Source organism: Bombus pyrosoma, linkage group LG6, assembly GCF_014825855.1.
Source record: "Bombus pyrosoma isolate SC7728 linkage group LG6, ASM1482585v1, whole genome shotgun sequence".
In the NCBI taxonomy this organism is placed as follows: domain Eukaryota; kingdom Metazoa; phylum Arthropoda; class Insecta; order Hymenoptera; family Apidae; genus Bombus; species Bombus pyrosoma.
The window spans coordinates 1256553-1281335 of NC_057775.1; the positions used below are offsets into that span (position 1 = coordinate 1256553).

General features: G+C 27.8%; 7 protein-coding genes across 13 annotated transcripts; 3 read left to right on the forward strand and 4 right to left on the reverse strand.

The window, feature by feature from the left end:
• The first annotated feature begins 1283 nt into the window (after nucleotides 1-1283).
• LOC122568502 (protein LZIC-like) lies at nucleotides 1284-3256 on the forward strand. Its single transcript, XM_043728289.1, has 3 exons — nucleotides 1284-1845; nucleotides 1936-2071; nucleotides 2203-3256. Exons 1-3 carry the CDS (start codon nucleotides 1745-1747, stop codon nucleotides 2542-2544), a joined length of 579 nt encoding a protein of 192 aa, XP_043584224.1. The 5' UTR covers nucleotides 1284-1744; the 3' UTR covers nucleotides 2545-3256.
• A 250-nt stretch (nucleotides 3257-3506) lies between these two features.
• On the reverse strand, nucleotides 3507-9572 carry LOC122568496 (zinc finger MYND domain-containing protein 11). The gene is made up of 7 exons (XM_043728278.1): nucleotides 9162-9572; nucleotides 5782-6192; nucleotides 5382-5712; nucleotides 4959-5272; nucleotides 4104-4610; nucleotides 3846-4028; nucleotides 3507-3762 (listed from the first exon to the last, which is right to left on the reverse strand). The coding sequence occupies exons 2-7, from the start codon at nucleotides 6175-6177 to the stop codon at nucleotides 3640-3642; spliced, it is 1854 nt and encodes a 617-aa protein (XP_043584213.1). The 5' UTR covers nucleotides 6178-6192; nucleotides 9162-9572; the 3' UTR covers nucleotides 3507-3639.
• Nucleotides 9573-9815: 243 nt separating this feature from the next.
• Nucleotides 9816-12427, reverse strand: LOC122568501 (pyridoxal phosphate phosphatase PHOSPHO2-like). 3 transcript variants are annotated; one of them, XM_043728288.1, is made up of 3 exons: nucleotides 11196-11472; nucleotides 10599-10869; nucleotides 9816-10460 (listed from the first exon to the last, which is right to left on the reverse strand). In XM_043728288.1, the coding sequence occupies exons 2-3, from the start codon at nucleotides 10867-10869 to the stop codon at nucleotides 10123-10125; spliced, it is 609 nt and encodes a 202-aa protein (XP_043584223.1). In that variant the 5' UTR covers nucleotides 11196-11472; the 3' UTR covers nucleotides 9816-10122. The 3 variants fall into 3 exon arrangements, with proteins under 3 accessions (XP_043584223.1, XP_043584221.1, XP_043584220.1); XM_043728286.1 differs by lacking the exon at nucleotides 11196-11472 and adding an exon at nucleotides 12350-12427 and having other exon boundaries at nucleotides 9816-10869; XM_043728285.1 differs by having other exon boundaries at nucleotides 9816-10869; nucleotides 11196-11468.
• Nucleotides 11374-14863, forward strand: LOC122568498 (ankyrin repeat, SAM and basic leucine zipper domain-containing protein 1-like). Of its 3 annotated transcripts, none has more exons than XM_043728283.1 (9): nucleotides 11374-11502; nucleotides 12862-13030; nucleotides 13118-13240; nucleotides 13321-13441; nucleotides 13508-13613; nucleotides 13688-13822; nucleotides 13879-14225; nucleotides 14321-14543; nucleotides 14615-14863. In XM_043728283.1, the coding sequence occupies exons 2-9, from the start codon at nucleotides 12940-12942 to the stop codon at nucleotides 14762-14764; spliced, it is 1296 nt and encodes a 431-aa protein (XP_043584218.1). In that variant the 5' UTR covers nucleotides 11374-11502; nucleotides 12862-12939; the 3' UTR covers nucleotides 14765-14863. The 3 variants fall into 3 exon arrangements, with proteins under 3 accessions (XP_043584218.1, XP_043584216.1, XP_043584217.1); XM_043728281.1 differs by lacking the exon at nucleotides 11374-11502 and adding an exon at nucleotides 11854-12023; XM_043728282.1 differs by lacking the exon at nucleotides 11374-11502 and adding an exon at nucleotides 12504-12645.
• LOC122568495 (conserved oligomeric Golgi complex subunit 5) lies at nucleotides 14812-18529 on the reverse strand. 2 transcript variants are annotated; one of them, XM_043728276.1, is made up of 14 exons: nucleotides 18149-18529; nucleotides 17989-18081; nucleotides 17792-17916; nucleotides 17496-17715; nucleotides 17278-17420; nucleotides 16939-17205; nucleotides 16731-16851; nucleotides 16554-16671; nucleotides 16337-16477; nucleotides 15881-16261; nucleotides 15675-15800; nucleotides 15495-15603; nucleotides 15193-15414; nucleotides 14812-15088 (listed from the first exon to the last, which is right to left on the reverse strand). In XM_043728276.1, the coding sequence occupies exons 1-14, from the start codon at nucleotides 18189-18191 to the stop codon at nucleotides 14903-14905; spliced, it is 2295 nt and encodes a 764-aa protein (XP_043584211.1). In that variant the 5' UTR covers nucleotides 18192-18529; the 3' UTR covers nucleotides 14812-14902. The 2 variants fall into 2 exon arrangements, with proteins under 2 accessions (XP_043584211.1, XP_043584212.1); XM_043728277.1 differs by having other exon boundaries at nucleotides 17792-17887; nucleotides 18149-18180.
• Nucleotides 18128-20720, forward strand: LOC122568497 (AP-3 complex subunit mu-1). 2 transcript variants are annotated; one of them, XM_043728280.1, is made up of 10 exons: nucleotides 18128-18244; nucleotides 18390-18603; nucleotides 18826-19010; nucleotides 19087-19321; nucleotides 19404-19563; nucleotides 19660-19773; nucleotides 19837-19932; nucleotides 20094-20252; nucleotides 20343-20393; nucleotides 20461-20720. In XM_043728280.1, exons 1-10 carry the CDS (start codon nucleotides 18238-18240, stop codon nucleotides 20593-20595), a joined length of 1356 nt encoding a protein of 451 aa, XP_043584215.1. In that variant the 5' UTR covers nucleotides 18128-18237; the 3' UTR covers nucleotides 20596-20720. The 2 variants fall into 2 exon arrangements, with proteins under 2 accessions (XP_043584215.1, XP_043584214.1); XM_043728279.1 differs by having other exon boundaries at nucleotides 18133-18244; nucleotides 19837-20016; nucleotides 20461-20715.
• A 208-nt stretch (nucleotides 20721-20928) lies between these two features.
• Nucleotides 20929-22709, reverse strand: LOC122568500 (transcriptional adapter 1-like). The gene is made up of 5 exons (XM_043728284.1): nucleotides 22399-22709; nucleotides 22147-22183; nucleotides 21850-22059; nucleotides 21270-21782; nucleotides 20929-21190 (listed from the first exon to the last, which is right to left on the reverse strand). The coding sequence occupies exons 1-5, from the start codon at nucleotides 22467-22469 to the stop codon at nucleotides 21056-21058; spliced, it is 966 nt and encodes a 321-aa protein (XP_043584219.1). The 5' UTR covers nucleotides 22470-22709; the 3' UTR covers nucleotides 20929-21055.
• Nucleotides 22710-24783: the final 2074 nt, after the last annotated feature.

Consider the following 24783-nt stretch of genomic DNA (forward strand, 5'->3'; position numbering starts at 1 on the left):
CTTCTTATCCAAAGCAAACTTTGCTGAAAAATTGATGGTACGAAAAATGACGGTTAACGTTCGGTCAGCCGTACAGAACTGATGGCACGGTTACACACGCGCGCGCGCTTCAATCACGGTCAATTCATATGCAAAATTATTTCTTCACTTTTTCCATATTTTGTATTTTTGATCAAAATAACTAAACTCGTTCGTATTCGCCGACAAATTATACACTTTTTCCGCAGACTGTCTTTCTCCGTTGACTCATTCGACCAAAAAATGTTTATGTTATTATCACTTTCTTTTTCCAAGATCGCGCGCGGTTACAATATTCAACTACGCACGATCACTTAGTTCTTCTTGTAATACTAACAAACTATTGTCGTCAATAATCGTACCTAGGCCGTTCTACCTGCCTAAAACGTCGCGTAAATTGTCTAACAAACAGTAAATGATTTGTTTCCTTCTAAGAAAAAAGAAGCGACGCGCACCATACATTGAGCACAACCACAGCACGCCTTTCTTTCCATTTCCTCCTACCCAACGTTCCTTAATAGTAATACAAAGATCTTAAATCTCGTTGCACATTCGACACGATAACGATTTAAAATGGGTGTAATAAATTGTTGATAAGTGATATTTATCAAACTATTTAATTATAAATTGCTATTATATGCATATTAATTAATTTGTCCAAAAGATACTATTTTTTCGAAACGACACAAACGGATTTGTCGTAACGTAACGAAACAAAATTATCTACCAACCAATCAGATATTTGGCATAAACTGTACAAGGAACATAGAATCAGTCAGATAACTATTTGATTGGTTGTTATGTTGTTATCCACGCCTGTTTATACTGATTATGTAGATAATAATATATCTAGATAAACAGCATTTTTTGTTGTAAAAACTGCTTTCAGTAATGAATTTCGAACTATTTCTACATATTGCAACATTTTTCTGTTGTGCTTATATATGTATATATATATATATTCTCATATGTCCTCTAAATATGTTATAAATAAAACTAATATCAAAAACGTATATGAATTTGCTACTGAATAAATCTTATATTCTTAAAAATATTGATGATAGTAATGAATAATAATGAATATTATTATGACTTTGATATGATTATGATTGATATTGACATAAATATATCAATACAAAATATGTAATAAACTTTTCTCCATAATTATATACTTACAAAAAACAGAACAAATACGTATTATATATATTAAATACATAATCATATATTATATATTATACTAAAGTAAATATTTTCCATTACATGTGCACACAGCTATGTACGTACATACACACATCCATACATAACTGCTTTTATACTTGACAATTATATATGTATCTACTATTGATAAATTTAGTTCAATTATTATATTTGTTTACCTATTATTGATTTAGTGTAATGTTGTTCCACATGTTTATAGAAATGTCATAACTGCAGTTACATTTTTAAAGTTAAGAAAGAACTTAAAACTTCTATAATAATAATACATATGAAAATCGATATAGTTACATATGTGATATAAATACATAGCCATAAAAAGATTTAAAAGGTTTTCAAACAAGTACATACCTGTCAAGATAATTTACCACAATGATAAAGGATTGATTTTTTAACCTTAATTTTTTAACCGAGTTCACTTTGTAAAATTCAGGCAACCATATAAATTTAAACGTTTGTTTTACTTTTTGCTATCAATTTATCTAATTATTATCGTTTTAATATTAAAAAAATGAGTTCTCATGGTAAATTACAAACTGAGAAATTAAGAAAAAATTTAGAAGCACAATTGGATAGACTGGTGCAACAATTAGAGGATATAGAAGAAAACCGGTATTATTGATAAATTACATTTCTTAAAATTGTTCATTTAATAATTTTAGAATTAATATTTTTCTTCTGTAAAATTAATATATTTTATAGAAATTCACTAGACGCTGCTGCTTATGAAGAAGCTATGCAACTTACAAAAGAAGATTTACAGGAATTCAATGAAAGTTTACAAAGAATGATATCTGGTGACACAACATTAGTTGATCAATTGGGTGCAATACAATTAGTATGTACTAATACTATTTTATACATTATAAAAGCATAGATATCATTTGAATTTTAAACAATATTAATATAAGGATGTCAATTATAATATTTTCAAAAATACTGTAAATATATACTTACAATTCTAAATAGGCAATTCAAGCAGCAATTAGCGAAGCATTTAAAACTCCTGCTGTTATCAGGATGTTTGGAAAACGAGAAACATCACAACTTAGAGAACGATTAGCTCAAATTGATTGTGGTGTAAAACTTGGAAAATTAAGTAAGGAGGTCAGTGATCATCAACGTGCAGAGGTCTTAAATGCATTAAGACAGCTTGGGGAGAAATTGGAACCACAAGAATTACAGCTATTGGAAAGATTGATGCTTAGTAACATTGACACAACAAGTTATGTGCAAGTAACTGATAATGTAGAGAAAGGTCGAATGGCTATGGCAGTGGTAGGTGATGAAGTCAGAACTCAAAATACTTGAACTGGAATATTTTTTCATATAAATTTATAATTTTTTACCAAGTTTATAACAATTTACATAAATAAGGGAACCAAGTATGTAAAAAGATTGATAAATTAATAATATATATTTCAATGATATTGCTAAATCAATATGTGCGTACAAATATGTGTATAAATATGGAAATGTGTGTTTTCAATTTTAAATATAACTTATCTTTACTGTAAGTAGATTGGTTGTAATGTGAAAAATTTGTATTTTTTATTCAGCTGTTCACTCCATTTTTTTGCTAATTTTAATTAAATTTCCAAAATGGTTACTTTCATAAAAATGTGATTGATGACTTAATACTGAAAATAATGTTAACAATTTTCACCATAAATTTAATTCTATAAGTAGAATATAAATTATATAATAAGCAAATATACATAGTTTTATCTTGAATGTATCTTGTGCACTATAAATCATAATTACGTTTATTTCTAGCTGCATTATAGTACTGCAGTATAATGTAATAAAATATGTTTGTTTTATTTCAATGTCATATTTCACATAAATGATTTGGGAAAATAAGGAGACATACATTTATTACGCATGTGATATTTTGGATTATATCACTATTGTTAATATGTATACATACACATGTTATACAAAAATATTGCGAAGAATATTGTGAACAGTCACATATTTTATCAATGTAAAATTTTAATAAATTTACTTTTAAATGTATAAATTTACTATTCACATTAATACCTAAAGGTTTTACATTAAGAATATGACACTTCAACAAATACCTAATGTAATTCATTATTCAAAAGTGTCAAATTTCCAAATAAATGTATATATAATAATTAGTTATTATCTCTTTACATTTTTACTTATAAATAGGACTAATAATTACAAATCAAAGCACTCACATTTGTTTGCATACATATTACAAATGCTTCCGTTTAAGTAGGAAGCTCTCAACAAGGCATGTCAAATTAGTGTCAAGAATATATTAATATAATTCTACAAAGCATCCTCTTTTTTATAAATACAGCAATTTCAATCTCTTTCTCATTTCAATTTCATAATCTTCTTAATTTTACTGCACTTATTACACCCATCACTAATTTAACGTTTACGTCGGCAGACTCTTTTATGCTCACGTTGCCAGTGGATTTGTTGACAATCAGTACTGCAATATGCAGTATTCCAACAGCAATGATATATGGCTTCAGCTTCACAATTATAACACTAAAATTAAGATAACTATTATAATATATGTAAAACAAATATTAGAATACATGTACATAAGAAAAATATTAAAAGATTATTACCCATTGTTTCTTCTTTATTTCTGATATAATTTGTTGGTGTCTGTCTGTTAGTTGTCGTAATTCTTTAGCATGTTCGGCTTGTAATTTTTCCAATTCTTTACATTTTTCCAGTTCTAATTCCCGACGTAGCTTCTCTAATGCAGTTGTAGTAGGTTGTTCCGACGTTCTGCGTTCCCTCTTTATCTGTAAAACATAACATTATGAAATTATATAGATACGTAATAAATACATTCAATTAATGATTTTTAAATATTATACCTTCGCAGGTAATGTTTCCGTTTGTATTTGTTCCGTCTGTACGAAAACACATTTGGTTCTTGGTTCTTGAGAACTAGATGTGACCATATCTTCTTGAGAACCTTCTTTCTTCAAGCCTTGAGGACACGTACTGGATATTTCTCTTGCAGGTTCATCTTCTGCCACTGGCAAGCAGGGTACTTGCCTTTCTTCACTTTTAGCTTTAGTTTTTGAAGAACGTTCGTTATGTAAGGTTCCCTCCTGATTTGGTGGTATATCATTGTGACCGTCTGAACTGAGACGTTCTACTTTAACTCTTAAATCCTTAAAAAGTTGTTTCGCTGGATTAGGATTTCCCGCCGTATTTTTTGAACCTGATGACTCTATATTTCGGATTTTAGTTGGTTTTGGACCCTCGCTATCGTCGTCGATGTCCAAATCCCCGATGCTCTTGCCCAACTTTAGCAGCAAATTCTGATGATGCTTCAGTTCATCAAATGCTCTGTTCCAAGCAGTGGATCTTTTTATCTATGGAAGGTAAATTGTGCACGTTTTAAGAAAGGATGATTTTCTTCTGACTGCACAATGAAACAGAGTGGTGAGAAATTAGTTGTACACTTTAGGCCACAGTATGTGCATACCTCCATTTCTTTCCACTTTCCTTTTTCCGAAGGCTATGCAAGAATTTGTTGTTAAGATAATAATATACCTAAGTGCAACAACAATTTCTAAATTGCTTTTTCTCTCGACAGTTCTCTTCTATTGTGTCAGTGATACGATACATTGTAAATGGCGTGTAACCTAAACCGAGAATTTCACAGTGTTCGCGTGACAATTTCGCGTTGAACGCCGGATAATTTTGTGACTTATCTTTACCTGTAAACTCTGTAGACTGGCGGTAATCGGACGAATGAACATTTTTTCGATGTTGGCACGCATATGATGACCTCCAAAAAATCGGACGTCATAAACATTGCCATTAACTTGCATCACTTTAGCCGGCCAGTAGGGGTATCCTTTTTGTTTTGCGTAAACTAGCTGATGTGGTGGATTACAGGGTATACAAAACCATAGCTTCTCTGATTTTTCATTTGATATCCTATAGCAATCGGCACAGCGGCGGATTTCTTGAAGATCGTAGCAGCAATCTTGATACATTGTATTACCCATTTCTCCTATTATGCTATGAGCTAAATAAATATCCAAATTAAAATTTGTCGTTAGTATATTTTTAAATAATTACTAATTTAATACATTTCTTGAAGATAATAATTCATAAATTAGTTTCTAGTTATATACCTCCATGATATACAATGATATTATGTAGCATGTTATGTGCATCAGCTTGAAACTCAGCAAGATTATTATATTCATTTTTCTTAATTTTTGAATCCATGATTGCTAAGTCCATGTGGTGTTTTATAAGAACACCTGGTCGCCATGCATCTTCTCCTTCACTAATGTAAGTTGTGCCTGAATATCTATTAGTTGGTGTAACAATAGGATCATTGTTAAAAACGATAGTACGATTTGTAATTTCTGGTGGTAATTTTGCTTTCAAATGTCCACAAGTAAAATTCAGAATGTGATTGAGATCAATTTTATCTGGATATGTGTCATTATTTATATTCTGTAACAATTATTTTTACTTTATTGGTATATAAAGTTTTAAATTTTATATCTAATGTAATGTACTTACTTCACAAAAATTACATATTTTCACTTTAACGTTACTAGGCATATGACATTCAGGGTGATAAACCCTATGACATTGTTGACAGCATTCCACAGTTCCTGCTTTGTGACATTTGCAGCAATACCAGTCATGACCATCATTAGGTATAATATCTAATGGTAATCTGTAACTCTCTTGCTCTATACCATTTTTTGTTGGTACTTTCTTTAAATAAACAAGTCCATCATCAACTGCTTTATTTAATTCTTCCTGGGCCTCTTGTTCTGTAATTCCATAAACTCGAGCTAGATGTCGTACCATACGATCATTGCTTGGTAAACTTCTTTGATGTACAGTTATTTTGATAGCATCCCATATTCGTTGTGTCATGAAAGGATCTGTCCTACGACGAATGGACATGATGATAGATATGCACTGAAACAAATATTGAAAGAACATTGGACTTTTATAAGCTATATGAAAGTAATAAAATTACTATATTACTATATTGTTTTACATAATTTTACGGAAATTAAAATTTATTACACGAATGTAGCCTATATACATGAAAATTTTGCATTAAAAATATGATATCAATACCAGCATTTGTTGATATATAGATAATCAACATACCCCCATGTTACAATACTTGACATATCTAAAATGTAATAGTTAAGATACCCCTATAGCTTAACATAACATATTAGAATAAGATACTTGTATATATTTGTATCCAAGAGCATTTCTAAATATATAGTAGCTTTCAGAACTGCACAAGGTATATATATAAGAAAATTATAATCATTACAGTAAATTTACTAATAATTATTATTGCATATAATGCAACACAAGTGAAACTATAATATATAAATCTTTATATATATAATATGTATTTTATAATGCTAAATGTATGTGCATGCATATTATTGTTATCCAGTGTTCTTACAATTGTAATTTTGTTAAAAAAGCAATTTAAACAATGGAAGGGTACACCATTATATATTTTGTCAATATCTGATGTATTGTTTTCTATGTTTACATCAAGTATATTATTCACAAATTGTATCATACACATTACTTATATCAATCATAATAAAGTGAACAGTGTCTTCCCTGTAAATGACAGTATATGGAATATAGAAAGAGGTAATGAAAATCAACAAATAAAGCTTAAAACCTTTGCAGAAAAATTGAACACTGTCATAAATCCAGACTATTTTAATGCAATTCCAAAGTGTAATATCATAAATATCATAATGAAATATGGAATGCTATTCTTCCCATTTGTAAATTCATTTGTATCTTTGTTAATATTCTCTGTAGAATGCAATTTAAATGTATTTTATCTTAAGAAGCAGTGCTTTAAATTTCTACATTCAGAAGAAGCAATACGCGAAGATGATACTACTATAAATAAATTTAACAGTGAAATAAAATTTGATTCTGTAATAAAGTCAAAAAATATTTCAGTAATCAAACAGTATATGAAGAATATTTTATATGTGTTTAATTATAATGAAACAAAGAAAGATAAAAAAATTACAACTATATTTGTACTAAGTCAATGGATTGTACCTGTTATTATCACAGGATTGTTATACTTGTCTGAGTATAATACAAATCCTACAAAGGACATGGAAAATAAAAAATGTTTTATTGAAAGTATACTTTTTCTTGATGATTGTCACAATAATATTAAATCTATAAATATGTTTCAAAATCCTGAATTTGAGACATATACAGCTATAGTACACGATAATTTTACCAATAATGAAGATTATATAAAATTACAAACTTCCAACATTATTCAAGTGAATGAGATAATATCCAAAGTACAAAATCTTATTTTTTCTGCAATGAATGACATACCTGCTATGTCATTTAATACAACTTCTTATAACACTTCTGAAGTTATAGATAAAACAAAGTATTTGGATACTTATATAAAAGATATAGAGCAAAATAAGAATGCTGGAAATGTATTTAATCCAGTCAGTGTTAAGAATAATACAAACTTACGAAATAATATACAATTAAGCAACTATATTAATAGAATCAATGAAGAATCGTTATTATTTGATTACTTAATAAGAAATTCTTCAAGAGACACATTAAGAGTAAAAATTTACAATAATGAAATTAATACAAATACCACAGAAAAATTAAATGTTAGAGAATTACAAGCAGATGTTACTGAAAATAAAGGCACTATAAACAATTTTATGAATGCAACTGAAAAATATAATATACTAACTATATCAAATGATTCAAAATACCATAATAATAAAGAAGTAAAAGAATTGAAAGAGTTAAAACCAACAGAAATTTTTCTAGGTACCAAAATTAATATTTATCAAAATGATAATACATCAAAGACAATGCAAGTGTACATAATAGATAAATGTTTTGTATCAATTCAATTTTTAAAGGTACATTTGCTTATTCTGGTATTTATAATATATTTTCTGCCAATTTTGTTCTCCTCAATTCTACAGCAATATGGCAAACTAAACTGTAAAATTGTTTTAGAAAAGTTGAAAGCAAAAAATAAAATTTTGTTAAACAACTTTAAATCTGAGTTCACAAATGAAATTAATAATATGTATTTTGATGTTCCTACGAATTCCAAAGGATTTACTTTAAAACAAAAATTTAAATATTTGGATGAAAACCCTCATACACAAGAATTAGTTGATTTTAATAAATTACAACTAATGAGGATTCATCACGAAGACTTTAATCAAAAATGGAACAAGCACTGTAAAGATAATAAACATAATATCTCATTTGATGAGACAAAAATACAATTGAATATAATAAGTCAACGTGCTACAAACATGCTGCAGCTTTTTGACAGTATTAAAATGTCTTTACTAAGTGGGGTATTATTATGGACACCTTTATTTTTTGAATGCTTAATCAAAGTGTTTACGGTTTTATATATACCAGAATGGTTACTGAATATAACTTATCTGACTGGTATAACATTTAGCACATTACGGAATATTTTCAATCTTAAAATGATAAAGCTTCAAGAGGACACAAATACTGCAAAAATAAATAGTATTCATCCTATTACATGAATTTCAATTTCATATTTCTTTAAATATTCCAAGAAAATAACATACATTTAGTTGTAGTAGCTTCATATTCAAAGTTTTATTATAATGTATATTTTTAATTTTGCATATAAATGGCGTTATGATAATAATGCATTATCAGCTCTTTAGTTCTTTAACTAAAAGTATCTAAATTTAATTAAAAATTGATTTTATGAAATTTTTCCATTATAACGTTTAACGTTATAGAAATATGAGTAAATTTACTTTTGTGATACTTTAATTGATTATTATCTCGTAATTATAATTGAGTAAAATTTTATAGGAGTCTCTAAATTTTCTTACCGAAGCTGATACACTAACTTGCTGTTCGTATACTGTTGCTTTCTGATTCGCAAAGAAAAATGTTAACTTTTAAATCACAATTAATGATCAATTCATGTTTTTCTGTCTTATCATAAAATACATTAAAGGCAAAAGTAAAACTTTTGCCGAAGCCTACAACTAATAATAAGACAATAATTAACGTTAGAGACGCGCAACTATATTGCACATATCGCGCACGTCATAAGTTCAACCTAACCCTAATAGTGCGTGCGCATGTTAGTTCATGATTCATAATTCACAATTCAGTATTATTCAAATTTGTATAATATAAAGTTAAAACAGTGACACAAATACTATAATTTTATATAAAATGTAAAATTTTGATGTTTCAGAACTTAAGAATTATCTCTTGTATAACTAAGAGTAATTAATTTCTTTATTTTCATATTTTATACATATGTAATGTATTTTTTTTTACGCTATATATATTAAAGGCAATTTTTTTTAAATATATCTTTCACATAGTTTAATGGTGTTAAAATTTGAAAATATACTATTGTATGTAAAAGTAAGTTTTGAACTATACAAATTTATAAACTGTAATTATAAAATTTCACATATATACTACTTTTTAATAAAAAATTGTTTAATGTTATTTCATCATATAGAATATGCAATTACATAAAATAATATATTATATTAAATTGTGTATACAAATATTTTACTAAATACAATTCAATTTCTAAATACATTGTTACAATTATCATTTTATCTTATGCATGAATGCGCCTGACATTTGTTTTAGAGTAAACGATATACTTAGAAGGGAAAATTTTATATATATATTTTTATAAGGGACTTGGAAATATCACTATTATATCACATAATAATTATTGATAATAGTATAAGTATTTTTACCTATTAGTTATAATTAAAGTTAGATAAGAATAAATAAATGTTTTGTTTATTTTCGTTAGAATTATAAAGAAATTTGAGAAAACCCAATTTCTTTTTCTAGTATTTTTAAAATTTGTACACCGTCGCTCCATGGAAATACACGTGCATTTATTTTTGGAATCTGGTTATTTTCAGCCTGGTTCAACATCTTCATAAGTGTATAATCTTTTCGCGGAAACGCAACATCACGTTCGGAAAGTCGTAAGATCGGGCACAAATCATTTTTGCCATCTCCAACGTATGCTATTCGATCAAAATGTACTCCTTCATCGTTTCTTTTTTTAATATAATCTTCTAAAATTTGCCCCTTGCATAGATTGATAGTACTCAATTTACAAGAATTTTGGACGTGATACATGTCTAGTTTTATGACCCCATCGTTATCGATTTTCGCAGGATTTGTAAATGTTTCAGCAATAACATAATTTAAATTTTTACTTTTTAACCATTCGCTAATAAATAACGTATTTGAATCGCTAATAATAATAATTTCACAACCTTGAGAATGTAATTCTTGTAGAAGATCAACAATGCCCGGTACAGGAGGTATGTTATTAATAGCAGTTTTGATTTGTTTTATGTCGATGGAATTATTGTGAAGCAATTCAAATATCTTCCCCATGTATGTGGTCCAACCGTTAGAACGATATAGATCCTTTACACTGTCTGGCAATTTTTCGTTGGGTAATAGTTTTCGAGCCACGATATCAGTATTATCATTGACAATCGTGTGATCAAAGTCAAATGCGATGAGTACCGACCGATGCATCTATTAAAATATAAATACATTACAAAGGCAACCGGTATAAATTTATAAGATTATTCATTTTGAATTTTAATATTTCAACACAGTATATTTTTCTCGGGATAACTCGAGACTGGGACATTTCTTAGTATACATTTAATCGTTTAATTCTTAATATTTGTAAAAGATGAAATATATTACTAATATATATATCTCTTATTATTAGCAATACATAAGATTATATAATTTTAAAAGTATATACTTAAATAATTGTATACATGTTATTTTAATTATAAAAATTATATTAAAATGTTATGAAAGTTATTTCAAAATATTATACTGTTACTTACTGTTAGCCAAATTTTCAACCATACATAAAACTGCAATTTTGATAATATTGTAATTTTTAAATGGAGAACTTGCAACCAAACCTTGCGGCAGGTGTCCAATAACAGATCTTTGTAGAGTTAATAATTTTAACAATATAAATTAGGAGCAAAGAAAAATTTGCAACTGAAATAACTGGCAGATATCCAAATACTGACGTTTGTATAGGTTAAGCAATCTTGATAATATGATTTGTAAACGCGTAAGAATTTGCAACTGACCCCTCAGACAGGTGTCTGAAGACTAAAGATTGAAGACTGATGCTTGCAGGTTAGTATTGTAGACATGAAAATAAATAGTATTGCTATTATAGCAGATATAATCAGATACATACAAACCCATTACTTCCTCCACACGCAGATTTTATATAATAATAGATTTTATATATAATGTATATTAAATACATGTATATATTATAATTTTTAAGTATTTTTCAATATTATACCTATTACTTTGTTAGTTTTTTATGTTTCATTAAGTTTATTGTATACTTATTTATATATTTTTGAATAATTAATCGTTTTCATAATTTTATACAGTTTGTCATTTTGAAAATGTAAATAAGTAAATATTACTATAGATCTCTCTTTTATAAACAAATGTTTAATATTTATAAAATAGTCAATGTGTATTTAATTACAGTGTACTATTTATACAAGTATGATACAAAGGTCAATTATGATACACATTAATAGACATTTGTATAAAATAATAAGTCATTGTATATATAGCATAATTATAAAATTCATTATTGGAAGAATATGCTCTCGTTTTCATGTAATATAACAGAGGTAATATTTTTACATACTGAAAGAATTATATTTAAAAATAATATTTCATGGAAAGTTTTGAATCTTTGTTGTATATATTCTATGTTCTGATATCCTTTTTTTATTGTTAAATTTTATAAAATATGTTAGATAAAAAAAGTGTACAGTCTGTCCCACGATCATGCAGACAGGTTCGAGACTCATATATCGAAGCCTAGGGAGAACAGTCCGAAAATTGAGTCGTGACTAGATGTGAAAAATCAATATGATAGGTAAAAAGGTTCTCTTTCTTCTCATACGTGATATGCTATGAATATTTGAGGCAGAAACAAAGACATTCTACTCACCTTCGTCTGTCTCGCAAAAATGCAATTTTATTGACTGTCCATGTTGATTTTTCATGACTAGACACGACTCAATTTTTGGACGGTTTTCCCTAGTGAATATCGAGATCTGTTATATGCATGATCGTGGTACAGCACATGCGCTGAATGGAAAACATTTTCAAATTTTACAAGGCTAAAAAGAAAAATATTGTAATTTTATATTTTATATATTTTAATGAAATAATGTGCTCCCAAGAAATATTAAAATATCAAGTAGCGAAGTGAAAAGTGACGAAAATTTTTCTCTTTCGGAAAAGGTGAAAATACATACATAAATACGTATACATATGTATATATATATATATATGACCTATAATTTTGAGCCGATATTTTACTATTTGATTGCAATAGTAAAAACTAATCTTTTTAAAAATATCAAAGAGATTGAAGAAGGAATTATTTAATTCTATCAGTATAGAATAAATTTTTTTTATTTTATCAATGAAAAACTAAAAGTTTTATATTTTGTACAGCAAACAAGAACAACTTGGTATTGTGTTCAAAACAGTTTAGTATTAAAAAGTATAAATACATTTAATCAAGATAGAAATATGGATAATAATAAAGAACAAAGTATTGAACGTGAGATGATAAATGCATGTACAATGGGCAAGTTTGAAATTGTAAACAAATATATTGAATGTAATTATTTTATATTAATAAATTATATTTTATATTGTAAAATAATAATATTTTTAATATAAAAGTATATTTCACTATAATATATAGCATATGATGTAAACAAGTTTTTATGTGATGGATGGACTCCACTTCTATATGCTGCTTTTAATGCGCAAATGAAAGTCATTCAATATCTCATAGACAATGGAGCTGATGTTAATAAGCATAAAGGTATTTACTTTGTACTTTGTGTTATATATTAAATGTTTGAGAAAAATTTGAAATCTTATATGGATGGTGTAATATTTTAGATGGCTATACGCCATTAATGGCATTATGCAATTGTATTAAAGAAACAACAGAACAACGTATAAAATGTTTAACAACATTAATTGAAGCAGGTGCTAATCCAAATGCAAGCAATAAACAAAGGTATTTACAACATATATATTTTAATATATTAATTATTTTAAGAATTATTAAGTAATATTTTTGCAGACAAACACTTCTCATGTATGCTTGTATGTCACAAGAACCCGAATTTATAATAGAACTAGTGAAACATATAAAAAATATTAATGCATATGACAATAGGAAACAAACTGTAAACTCTTTTAGTAATACTAATAGTTATTTGCAATAATAACAATAAAACTATGAATTATTTATTATTTGTAGGCATTGATGTATGCAACAATAGCTAATAAACCAGAAGTAGTCAAAATATTAATAGAAAATGCAGCAGATGTAACATTAACTGACTTAAGTGGTCTAACTGTATATGATGTAGCTTCTATGAAAGGATATGATAAGGTAAGTTAAACTATAATATCCTATTATAAAATACAAGATAATGTTAATTATTACAGATTTTATCGCTATTAAATCTCGATGAAGAAGTAACAATAAATACTTATAAAATATTTAAAGTGTATGAGTGGAAACATATGTTTCCATCACTAGTTAATATAGACAATCAAACTATAGATCCTGATGTGTATACAATCTTGTATGGGATGAATTTAGAAAAATATACTCATATTTTCCAAGGAATAAATCTCAAAACATTTTTAGCATTAACTGAAAATGACTTAATCCATTTAGGATTGGATATTAATGCACATAGAATGCAATTTATAGAATGTCTTCATAAATTTCATAGAAGAAAATGGAGTATACAAAGTATTGGTGCTATCAATAAATCGTTACCCTATACGTATGTTTACTTCATAATACAATTATGTATTAATTAATTAACTGCAATTATTGTAACACTGAATTATGAAAATGTAATTTTATATTCGTTTTCAGATTATATGATGGTATAGTCTCATTAGGTATATTATCTAAACAAATTGCTGTTATTGGTTCTAGTTTTCGGTATATTAAAAATAGCTTATTAAAGGTAAATAGTGGAGATATATATTTAACTACTGAACGTATATCTAATTATGAACAAGAGCTTAAAAAGGTACAAGAAACACTTAGTATTATAAAAAACGAGCTTATGCAAATAAAAGCACTTTCTAAAAGGGTAAGTATATAAATATCTGGTAATGCACATACATTAAAGAGGAAACATTAAAATATATTTTATTAACATAGGTTGAAAAAGAAAACGATATTGGTATACCCGCAACATATATCAGACCAAAAAAACGTAACATAAATTGGCCTATGTGTTTAAGCATTGCATTAATTGCTGGAATCTATATATCTAAAACAATATACATTCAAAAATTAATACGTTATTGAAAATATGATTGTATTTATTAAGAACTTTTGTATATTTATTTGTTCTAAATTTGATTAATAAATTATTCATGTAGAATGAAATATTATCTTTTATAAATATGGAAACATACATTTGTGTAATACAAAATTTTACAAATTTTAATGTTCATTTAAATTAGCTAATTTTTTCATTAACGGAAATAGTGGGTGGAATGTTGGAAGATTTTGTTGTCTGACCGTTAACTGATAACGTTCCAGTGGTCCACTACAGAAAGCTAATCTATCTCTTTCATTTGGATGTTTATCCATCCACTGAGATAGTCGACCCACAGACCAACTTGTACTCTATATTAATAGTAATTAACAAATTAGTACCAATCTAAAATTTTTTAAATTTAGGATAATTCAGTTTCATTACAGAATAATAATATGAACATATATTCTCATACTTGATGTGGAGATACTAATTCAGGTGGTGCGGTAGAAAATAAATGTAAAAGAACAAGAGAGGAAGGTATGCCACATTCTCCTTCCCCTCCTAAAACTTTCTGGACGATATCATCCGGGCTAAGTGGAAGCAGTGCTTTTAATGCTCGTAATGTTCTATATTGTTGTTGTTCTGATGATCCCAATTGCCCTCCTCTACATAATGGAGCAACAGCTATTTCTATCTAAATGAAAATAAAAAGATAAAAGATTGAAACTTAAATATAAAATTTTAGCATGACACTACACATATATTACAACATACCTGACTAAAATCAACAATGAGTTTGGCTCTTCCAAAATCGGTTAATGGTCTTAATATGCAAGCATGTCTTACAAAAAGTTCAATACACCGTGAAGCAACAGATTTACAACTAAAAATATGATTAATTTCAGCATTATGTCGCAAATACATTATAAAAGTTGTAATTATATTTTTAATTACCATTCAGCAACTACTGCCTGATTTTTATATGGCATAAGAAATGTATTTACAGAACGTAAAATAAATCCTTGCAATTCGCGCATGTAGAGTGAGCAGTTAATTTCTTTTCCTATAGGACTACTCAGACTGTAGAGGAAGAATACGCATACATATATAGTACATATATTTTAAGATATATTTAATTTCAGAACATTGTATTTACTTACTCTCGAAATTCTGCATCATCATGCATGGTTAAAATAATACTTTCAATTGCGTCACTAACAGATGTTAACAATGGCGATAGTATGTTTTTTGTTAATACGTCTACTTCTTTAAGAGCTACAGAAATTACTGAATTTCCTTCAGGTGGGAGACCAGATAAATTTGCTATTACACGAGTTACTTGACTAGAAAGATAATAAAGTAGGTTTGCAAGAGACACATTTGTTTGCTGAACAGTGGTTGGAGAATCAATTACTTGACTAGCTTCTCCACCCACAAGTAATCCTTGTTCACATTTTAAGCAAAAGAGTCTTATAGCTTTTCCTACATTACGAGCAACTACTGTTGAAAGGCCATCATCAACCAATGACACACTTAATTCACTACAAAGAAATTAAGGATTGATATTTATTAGACAGCATTAAAAATGAAGATATATATCTATTATCTTGACTTACTTTGTTACTGTGCGTATAAGACTATCAATTTCATCCTGTGTAGGTAATCCTTCCCCAGAAAACATAGTGTGTACCGGATCTAATAGGCGTGATACTGACCGAGATAAGTATGCGTTTTCAAATGGTAATAATACATTATGACTGAAAGAATATAAATATTATTTGTATCATATAAGATAAGTTATTTAACGTCTTTTTTATATATCTTTCTATTTACTTGATTTTGTAAATACTAATGCTCTGTAATCGTTCCTTCAGACGTTTTCTCAAATCTAGAAATATTCTCAAAAATTTTGGGTATTCACCTTCTAATGCTTGTTTTACAAATGATGAGCCTGAAAACATAAACGCGGTGTTTTTATCAGAACGAAGATTTCAATATTATAATTTTTACCTTGTGCACGTTCAATTAATACTTTAGAAAGCAGAGTGTTTACTCTGTTCCAAAATTTCTGTGATAGTTCATCCAATTCCTTTACATGATGTTCTAATAGTATTCTTTGCAATAGTTCAATCTAAGATAATAATATAGTATATAGTTTGAAAATATGAGTAAATAGATTTAAGAAAGATACAGAACAAATATTCATCAGTTACATTACTTGTAAACAGTGTGTATAAAGAGTATCTTGAAAAAGTCTTTCAAGATTTTCCCAAATTCGTGTGCGCAAATTTCCAGAAGATCCTGGAGAAGGAATAGCAGCTCGTCCAGGTGCTGCTCTTTTTCCAAGGTCTTGATTTGTTGTTAAAGTTACATCTAATGATTCTGAAGCAATTTTTTCAATCTCTGATAAGGCAGAATCTATGACATTATCTATAGCTCCATTTACAACTCTCAAATTTTGAAATACCTGTACAGCTGTACTAACCTATTTGTTGTAAATTATAATTAACAGTTATAAAGATAATAGTATCTAAAAGAATAATATGTACTTATATACTTTAGCTCTATCCATTGTTTGTAAACCTTGAGATAAAGTATGAGTTGCTATTCTCTGTACTGTTGTTCTATGAGATTTTACAACTTGTTGATCATCAGCAATAACATCTAATCCATTTAAATCTGTATCCATCATCAACTGTTCTATAAACAACAATTATCATATTTCTTATATATATATATTTCATGAAATGTAAAATTAAAAATAAATTAATATACCAAGTTCATGAAGGCTATTCGCAGCTTTTATGATATCTGGACCTTGCATATTATTTGTCATTTGAGAACATAAACGTTTTGATAAATGTTGCATTCTAGCTACTCTCCGTAGCAAATCAGAAGTTTCATGAAGCCTTGCTAGAACAATTGTCTGAGTTTCAATTCTATTAAAAGGATCAATAATTTTTCCACGTAAACGTTCTACAGCTGATAAAAGGCTCTAAAACACAAAAATTTATACTTTATTCAAAATAATATTTATTTCCTTCAATATTTATAAATGTATTTATGTGTACCTGAACATGTAACTGCATTATTGAAAGCACACCTTCCAACTTTTCTACCCATGATGCTTGTGACAATAAATCTTCATGATTAGCTAACACTTGCTTCTGTAATTCGGCATTCAATATTTCAATGGCTATATCAAAAATATTATATATTATAATATATCATAACATTATGTTAGAGATATAATAATTTTTTTATTCACCTTGTCCTAATTTATTTATCTGTTGTGCCACTGATAACATTTGACTGATATCACCTTTTTTGGATTCACCATCAGAAAATTGTTTAAAAAATTCTGAAAGGCATATACTTAAAAAGATAGCTTTAATACATATTTTAACGCATAATGTTGAATAAATTACCATCATTTTCTATATCCTCCCAATTTTTAATTTCATCCATCATCAAGTTAAGAGTGTTGAAAATACAGATTGAAAATGAAAGATAATTAATGACACGTATGTAGCAAAATGTTATAGGTTGTAATTACTTCATATATTTCAAATGTTACATTTACTTGTTACTATAATTATGATATTTTTTATCATTTACACTATATTATTTATGTTAAAATTTCACTAATAAAAATATCTGCATCTGTAGGTATATCTTCGTTATATTTTCCTCTCTGGTACAAATGCAGGATAATAAATGTAGGTTCATGCATCAGTGTTAGTACAATTTATAAATACAGAACCATATGTCAAGTGTATGTAATATACCAAAATAAAATTGACAAACAACTTGAACAGTGGACTGTTCAGAACAATTTCTTTAAAAAAATGATACATAGTCTTTTTATTATCAACTCGTCAGGGTAAGTATTAAATCGTGGGTAAACATATATATTTAGTATCTGAGAAGTATTTGGTTAGAAACTTGCATATGATCATATATATATATATATTATTAAATCTGTATATATACATATATATATATATATATATATCGTATTTTATACATATTTCAAAAGATTTTATGTATGATTAAAAAATTTCAATTCTGGGTTTCATAAACTTAAAATACTGTTTATCCTTAGAGATGTTTTTATGGAAAAACATTGGAAAAGTGCAGTGGCACGGTCACTATGTGACTACTTCTTTGATCAACAGCGAAGAGTTTTATCTCCTGAAGACACACCACCTGTAATAGCTACACCTCATCATTATCTCATTAGTATATATCGTTGTAATATGTTTTTTGTTGCGGTATGCATGACAGAAGGTATTTATTCACAATATGAGATTAATAAATTATTTTGATTGTAAAATATATTTTAAATATTATTTTTATTTTATAGTTCCACCATTATTTGTGATAGAATTTCTACACAGAGTAGTGGATACTTTTGAAGACTATTTTAGTGAATGTACAGAAACTATCATAAAAGAAAACTATGTGGTTGTCTATGAATTATTAGATGAAATGTTGGACAATGGTTTCCCATTAGCTACAGAATCTAATATTTTGAAGGAACTTATTAAACCACCAAATATATTAAGAACTATCGCAAATACTGTAACAGGAAAATCTAAGTAAGTACGTTAACTATATATTTGAGGCAAAATATAAAAATTGATATATATATATATATTTAATTGTATATATAAATTATAGTGTTAGTGCAACATTACCAAGTGGACAATTATCTAATGTTCCTTGGAGGCGTACTGGTGTTAAATATACAAATAATGAAGCATATTTTGATGTTGTAGAAGAAGTTGATGCTATTATAGATAGAACTGGTGCAACTGTGTTTGCAGAAATTCAAGGCTATGTATGCTTTTTGTCTAATATTATCAATACTGATTTATTTATTGATAAAAATATTTATACAATAAATATATTGTATAATTATATGTTTAAATTATAGATTGACTGCTGTATAAAATTAAGTGGCATGCCAGATTTAACACTTTCTTTCATGAATCCCAGATTATTTGATGATGTCAGTTTTCATCCTTGTGTTAGATTTAAAAGATGGGAGGTAAGAACAAGTAAAAGCTTAAACTTATTAATTACATCATTAATAGAATTTTTTTTTTCCCAGTCAGAACGAATACTTTCCTTTATTCCACCAGATGGTAATTTTCGTCTTCTTTCTTATCACATAGGATCACAAAGTATTGTGGCAATTCCAATATATGTAAGACATAATATTAGTCTCAAGGAATTAGGAGGTGGGAGATTAGACATAACTGTTGGGCCAAAACAAACCATTGGCAGAACTGTGTGCATTATATTTTTCTTATATTTTTATTTGGAAATGTAAAAAACTGATATAATTTTACTACATATATATTTTAGGTAGAAAATGTTACATTAGAAATTCCTATGCCAAAAGTAGTTTTAAATTGTACATTAACTCCAAATCAAGGAAAATACTCATTTGATCCTGTGACCAAAATACTCTTATGGGATGTTGGAAGGATAGATGTTTCCAAATTACCGAACTTAAGAGGCTCTGTAAAATAATTATACGATTATAAAATAATTTTTTGGGGTGTAAGTAAACAAGCATAAATTAAAAACTAATTTAAAAAATTAATTTTTTAGATTACTATTCAAAATTCTGCCAGTATAATGGAATCTAATCCTGCAATTAATGTATGTATATATTATATATATGTATTACTATTATATGTAATATAGTTTAACAATTATTTTACTTTAGGTTCACTTTACAATCAATCAGTTGGCAGTTTCTGGCTTAAAAGTTAATCGATTAGATATGTACGGAGAAAAATATAAACCATTCAAAGGTGTGAAATATATTACCAAAGCCGGAAAATTTCAAATTAGAATGTAAATAAGAATAATGCGAAATATTTCTCATATCAATCATAAGACTAAATATGTGTGTTAAACTTCATAAGAATATATATAATTAAAAATAAAGAATAATAAAATCTTGTAAAACAAATTAATTTGATTTTTATTCGCATTATATGTTAAACTTTCATTATGAATGTATTTACAGTCAAGCATTTCATCATGCTTTTCAACGTAAATGATTTCAAGTATACTATATTATTAGTGACACAATAAAAAATTGTGTTCACTGGCAATGGAATAAACACCAATGAAAAAATTTATGAAGAGGGAAAGAAAATATTGAAAGAATATAATTATAAACTTGAAATTAATTTGAAATTTACTTTATTAGCAAAGTATATTTTATAAAAGAATGTTATAAATAATATAAGTAACTTATTTCGATCTTGTTTTAAAACACTTGTTTTAAAAAATAATCTAGGCTATTAAATAAATTAATCTATAATAGGTTGATGACATGATAATCTCTTGACTTCAAGGTCTTCCCATGTTAGATGTGTTACATATGTAAATAATCGTTCCATATTAGTTGCATAAATTGTATGGTTGCTAACAAGATTTTTATACATCTGTTTGAAATAAAACAGATATTAAACCATAAAATATTAAGCATTATTTAGATAGTTTCAATGAATTACTTCCCCTAACCTTTAGTGTATGTTGTAAATCAGCTGTATTAACAGGTTTTAACGAAGGTGGAATAGTTTGTGGAGAACATGCGTAAGCAAAAGCTGTAGCTTGCTCTGCTTCTTCAATATTTGGCTTTATCATAGGCACTTGACCATAAGGATCTATTATTTCTGTTGTAGTGTAGTCTGATGATCTTAATATGTGAGTAGAATTTCTTTTCCATGAACTAGGTACTGGTTCTCCAATATTATAAATAAATGAACCATCTCTAACAGCATACCCTTTTCTTCTTGTAAATATTGCTGTAAGTATATTTTTTAAAAAAATCTGTGTAGCTGCTATAACTATATGTGCAGTACTTTCTTCTGCTCCATCCATATTATTTTCCCATGCTGCAAGCATTAATCTTGCTAAAACAAAAGTTCTATCTGGCAGTACAAGTTCTTGAGCACTAGAACGATTTGCTCCAATAGGTTCATCTCCAACAGGTGATGAAGTTTGACTTAATACTTCAACATACATATCTGCGGGCTAAATATAAAATATAAAAGAGATTATAGTTTATGTATAAATAAATAAATTGACTATAATTCCATACCTCAAAATTCGATTTATCAGTTCTATATTTGCGTTTTAATCTTAGCCTCTTTTCTTTTATAGCTTTATCTCGATCTAATTTCCGTGTAGGTGTAGCAGCAGCTAAACCTCTAACTTTATTAAATAAACAAAGAAGAAATTCATTATGAAGATGAACTTGATCTTCTGTCATGATATTTCTTGCTTCACAATCAAATTCTTCTTTCGTTGTCTAAAATAATAATATTTTATGAATGACATTATTAATGATATTATAAACTATTTTTAAATATTAAAATATCACAATAATATTAAATACCTTCATTTGAAACCACAGTTTCATCTTTTCAAAGTACCTGTCAGCAATGTAAGATTTTTAAGAATTATACTTCAATATTTATAAATATTGTATATAAAAAACAAAAAAAATAAGAAAATTGTAATCATTTAAAATGATAAAAAATTCTGAAATATAATATTCTATTTATAATGAAGGTTATGTAAAATACATTTTTCCAAATGCGTTGGGTATATAATAACTTTTTTCTTAAACTAATAAAATATATCTTACACTTTTGCATTTTCACCAAGCGAGGCTACAAGACTTTTTCTGGCTAAATTTAATTCTTTTGACGTTGTCATTTTTGAGAGAGAAATAAGCTTTACAGAGAATAACCTCTAAGTACCGTCAATTTCAACGTAATCCTTAAATATTGCTTTCAATTTGTATTTATATGTAATGCAATATTTTTGATTTAATTACACTGTTACTCATATATTTCGATAAAGTTTTATACTGATTATTTATAATTTTGTGACATTTCTCTAAGCAATGAAGCCTCTTAATAAAAATTTTTGTACTGACTTCCATATTAATATGTAATGTAGTATATACATATGTATATATATATACTTATGTATGTATATTGTTTAATATTATAAATTTTTGAATGTTTTATATGGAATACTTGAAAATGAAGAATAAATATTATTCAATTATAAGTTATAGTTATACAGATATCTCCCATATAACATAATATTTCTATAACACGATTTCGCTTATTGGTTCGATAATTAGGGAAATCGCCGTAGAAAAAGGTATATAATGAACATTTTTAAATATAAACATTCGATATTTTTCATTCGAGCAAGCGTATATATTATCCTAAATTAGCGTACTGGATTTCGGAATATTGAAATTTTTGATTCATTTTTAGTTTGTGCAATATCAAGCCTTTGAAAAAGCCACAGCAATAATTTGTTTGCAATAAGCAAGTCGCAACTTGAAGTTTTTCTGATAAAAAGTTGATGTCATTTTTTATAGATAATTTTGAACATTTAATTATGTCAGATAGTAAATTTTCTCTGTGTGAAAATGAAAAAATATTAGGTTGATCGGAAAGTTCGTGCCGATTTTCGGTAGGTGGCATTAGGACAGGTCTGGATATATTAGAATGACTGAAAACAAATGACACGTGTATATATTCTAAAAGGTGATGTTTCAGGCATCTTTGGAAAGAAGTTTGGTTGGGATACATTAATCTTTGTTAGTTTTATACGCTCTTAAATATGGGAAGAAACAAAGCGCGTTATAGGCATTTGATGCTTTTCTTCTATCGAAAAGGCAGAAATGCAACATAAGCAGCAAATAAGATACGCGCTGTTTATGGTGACGGCGCTATAGTTGAAAGAATTGTGCGGAAATGATTTGCTAGGTTTAAAGCTGGTGATTCCAATCTTGAAGATAAAGAACCCCCGGGTAAGTCCTCCACACTGAAGATTAGATCAAAATAGTGATCGAGAATAATTCATGCTATACCACATGTGAATTAACAGAAATATTAAAAATATCAAAATCCACCATCCACGAGAATTTTGTGAAGCTTGACTATATAAATCATTTTAATGTATGGGTTCCCCACGATTTAACGGAAAAAGATCCGAAGGATCGTATTTCTATTTGCGGCTCGCTCTATAAACGCAACGGGGAGACACCATTTTTAAAGCAAGTAGTGACGGGGAATGAAAAATGAATTATTTATAGTAATGTTAGGCGGAAAAGATCTTGGGGAAAGAGGAATGAATCATTTTTAGCCACCCCAAAAGCCGGTCTCCATCCGAACAAAGTCATGCTTTATGTCTGATGGAACTAGAAAGAAATCTTGTATTATGAGCTTCTACCAAACAACCAGACGATAAATTTGACGAAGTATTGCTCGCAATTTGACGAATTAAAGACAGTAATTGAACGAAAACGTCCAGGCAACCAGCGAATTGGAAGAATGTTGTGTTTCGTCCAGACAATGCGCAGCCTCATGTGTCATTGACTACTTGACAAAAGCTGTTGGAACTTGTTTGGGATGTGCTACTCCACTCATCATATTCACCAGACATTACCCCCTCAGATTTTTACTTTTTAAGTCATTACAATATTTCCTTAATGATAAAAGCTTTAACTCTTTGGTCAACATAAAAAATTATATTGGGAAGTTTTCGGCTGAAATACTTGAGAAGTTCTGGTAGGATGGAATATTCAAGTTGCGTGAAAAATGGAGAAAGGTTGTGGAACAAAATGGCACTTATATAATTCAATCGTATATCGAAATTTATATGTGCTGCATTTGCAATTTCCTTAAAAATCGGAATGAACTTTCGAGATAGCCCAATATTTATATTATATAACAGTTATCAGATATTAACTAGATACAAAATAATGATAGTATAATCATAATAATCATATATATAAGACCAAACCAACAGTTCTGCCCGGGCAACCGAGGTAAACAGACGTGTGCTCCGGTGTAGTGAATCAGAGAAATATTTCAGAGTTAAATAAAATTAATGATTAGTGATAGTGAGGGGAAACCCAGCAATGCAGCAGCAGATACCAACAATTAAAATTGCAACAAAAGGTGAAAGATATTATATAAATAGGTTGGTAGATTTACCAGCCCTA

What these genes read in the sequence shown, in the direction of transcription:
- LOC122568502 (XM_043728289.1), top strand. Translation starts at nt 1,745, where the DNA reads ATGAGTTCTCATGGTAAATTACAAACTGAGAAATTAAGAAAAAATTTA. An exon ending in GAGGATATAGAAGAAAACCG is followed by an intron (nt 1,846 to 1,935) that starts GTATTATTGATA and finishes TATATTTTATAG; the next exon opens with AAATTCACTAGACGCTGCTG. An exon ending in AATTGGGTGCAATACAATTA is followed by an intron (nt 2,072 to 2,202) that starts GTATGTACTAAT and finishes AATTCTAAATAG; the next exon opens with GCAATTCAAGCAGCAATTAG.
- LOC122568496 (XM_043728278.1), bottom strand. Translation starts at nt 6,177, where the DNA reads ATGTCCATTCGTCGTAGGACAGATCCTTTCATGACACAACGAATATGG. An exon ending in AAATATGTAATTTTTGTGAA is followed by an intron (nt 5,713 to 5,781) that starts GTAAGTACATTA and finishes TAATTGTTACAG; the next exon opens with AATATAAATAATGACACATA. An exon ending in TATCATTGTATATCATGGAG is followed by an intron (nt 5,273 to 5,381) that starts GTATATAACTAG and finishes ATATTTATTTAG; the next exon opens with CTCATAGCATAATAGGAGAA.
- LOC122568501 (XM_043728286.1), bottom strand. Translation starts at nt 10,869, where the DNA reads ATGCATCGGTCGGTACTCATCGCATTTGACTTTGATCACACGATTGTC.
- LOC122568498 (XM_043728281.1), top strand. Translation starts at nt 11,994, where the DNA reads ATGCTCTCGTTTTCATGTAATATAACAGAG. An exon ending in ATGACAATAGGAAACAAACT is followed by an intron (nt 13,614 to 13,687) that starts GTAAACTCTTTT and finishes TATTATTTGTAG; the next exon opens with GCATTGATGTATGCAACAAT. An exon ending in CTATGAAAGGATATGATAAG is followed by an intron (nt 13,823 to 13,878) that starts GTAAGTTAAACT and finishes TAATTATTACAG; the next exon opens with ATTTTATCGCTATTAAATCT.
- LOC122568495 (XM_043728276.1), bottom strand. Translation starts at nt 18,191, where the DNA reads ATGATGGATGAAATTAAAAATTGGGAGGATATAGAAAATGATG. An exon ending in GGAGGATATAGAAAATGATG is followed by an intron (nt 18,082 to 18,148) that starts GTAATTTATTCA and finishes TATGCCTTTCAG; the next exon opens with AATTTTTTAAACAATTTTCT. An exon ending in ATTAATTGAACGTGCACAAG is followed by an intron (nt 16,672 to 16,730) that starts GTAAAAATTATA and finishes TTATGTTTTCAG; the next exon opens with GCTCATCATTTGTAAAACAA.
- LOC122568497 (XM_043728279.1), top strand. An exon ending in ACTGTAACAGGAAAATCTAA is followed by an intron (nt 19,322 to 19,403) that starts GTAAGTACGTTA and finishes TATAAATTATAG; the next exon opens with TGTTAGTGCAACATTACCAA. An exon ending in TACCGAACTTAAGAGGCTCT is followed by an intron (nt 20,253 to 20,342) that starts GTAAAATAATTA and finishes TTAATTTTTTAG; the next exon opens with ATTACTATTCAAAATTCTGC.
- LOC122568500 (XM_043728284.1), bottom strand. Translation starts at nt 22,469, where the DNA reads ATGACAACGTCAAAAGAATTAAATTTAGCCAGAAAAAGTCTTGTAGCC. An exon ending in AACTGTGGTTTCAAATGAAG is followed by an intron (nt 22,060 to 22,146) that starts GTATTTAATATT and finishes TTATTATTTTAG; the next exon opens with ACAACGAAAGAAGAATTTGA. An exon ending in CTGATAAATCGAATTTTGAG is followed by an intron (nt 21,783 to 21,849) that starts GTATGGAATTAT and finishes TTTTATATTTAG; the next exon opens with CCCGCAGATATGTATGTTGA.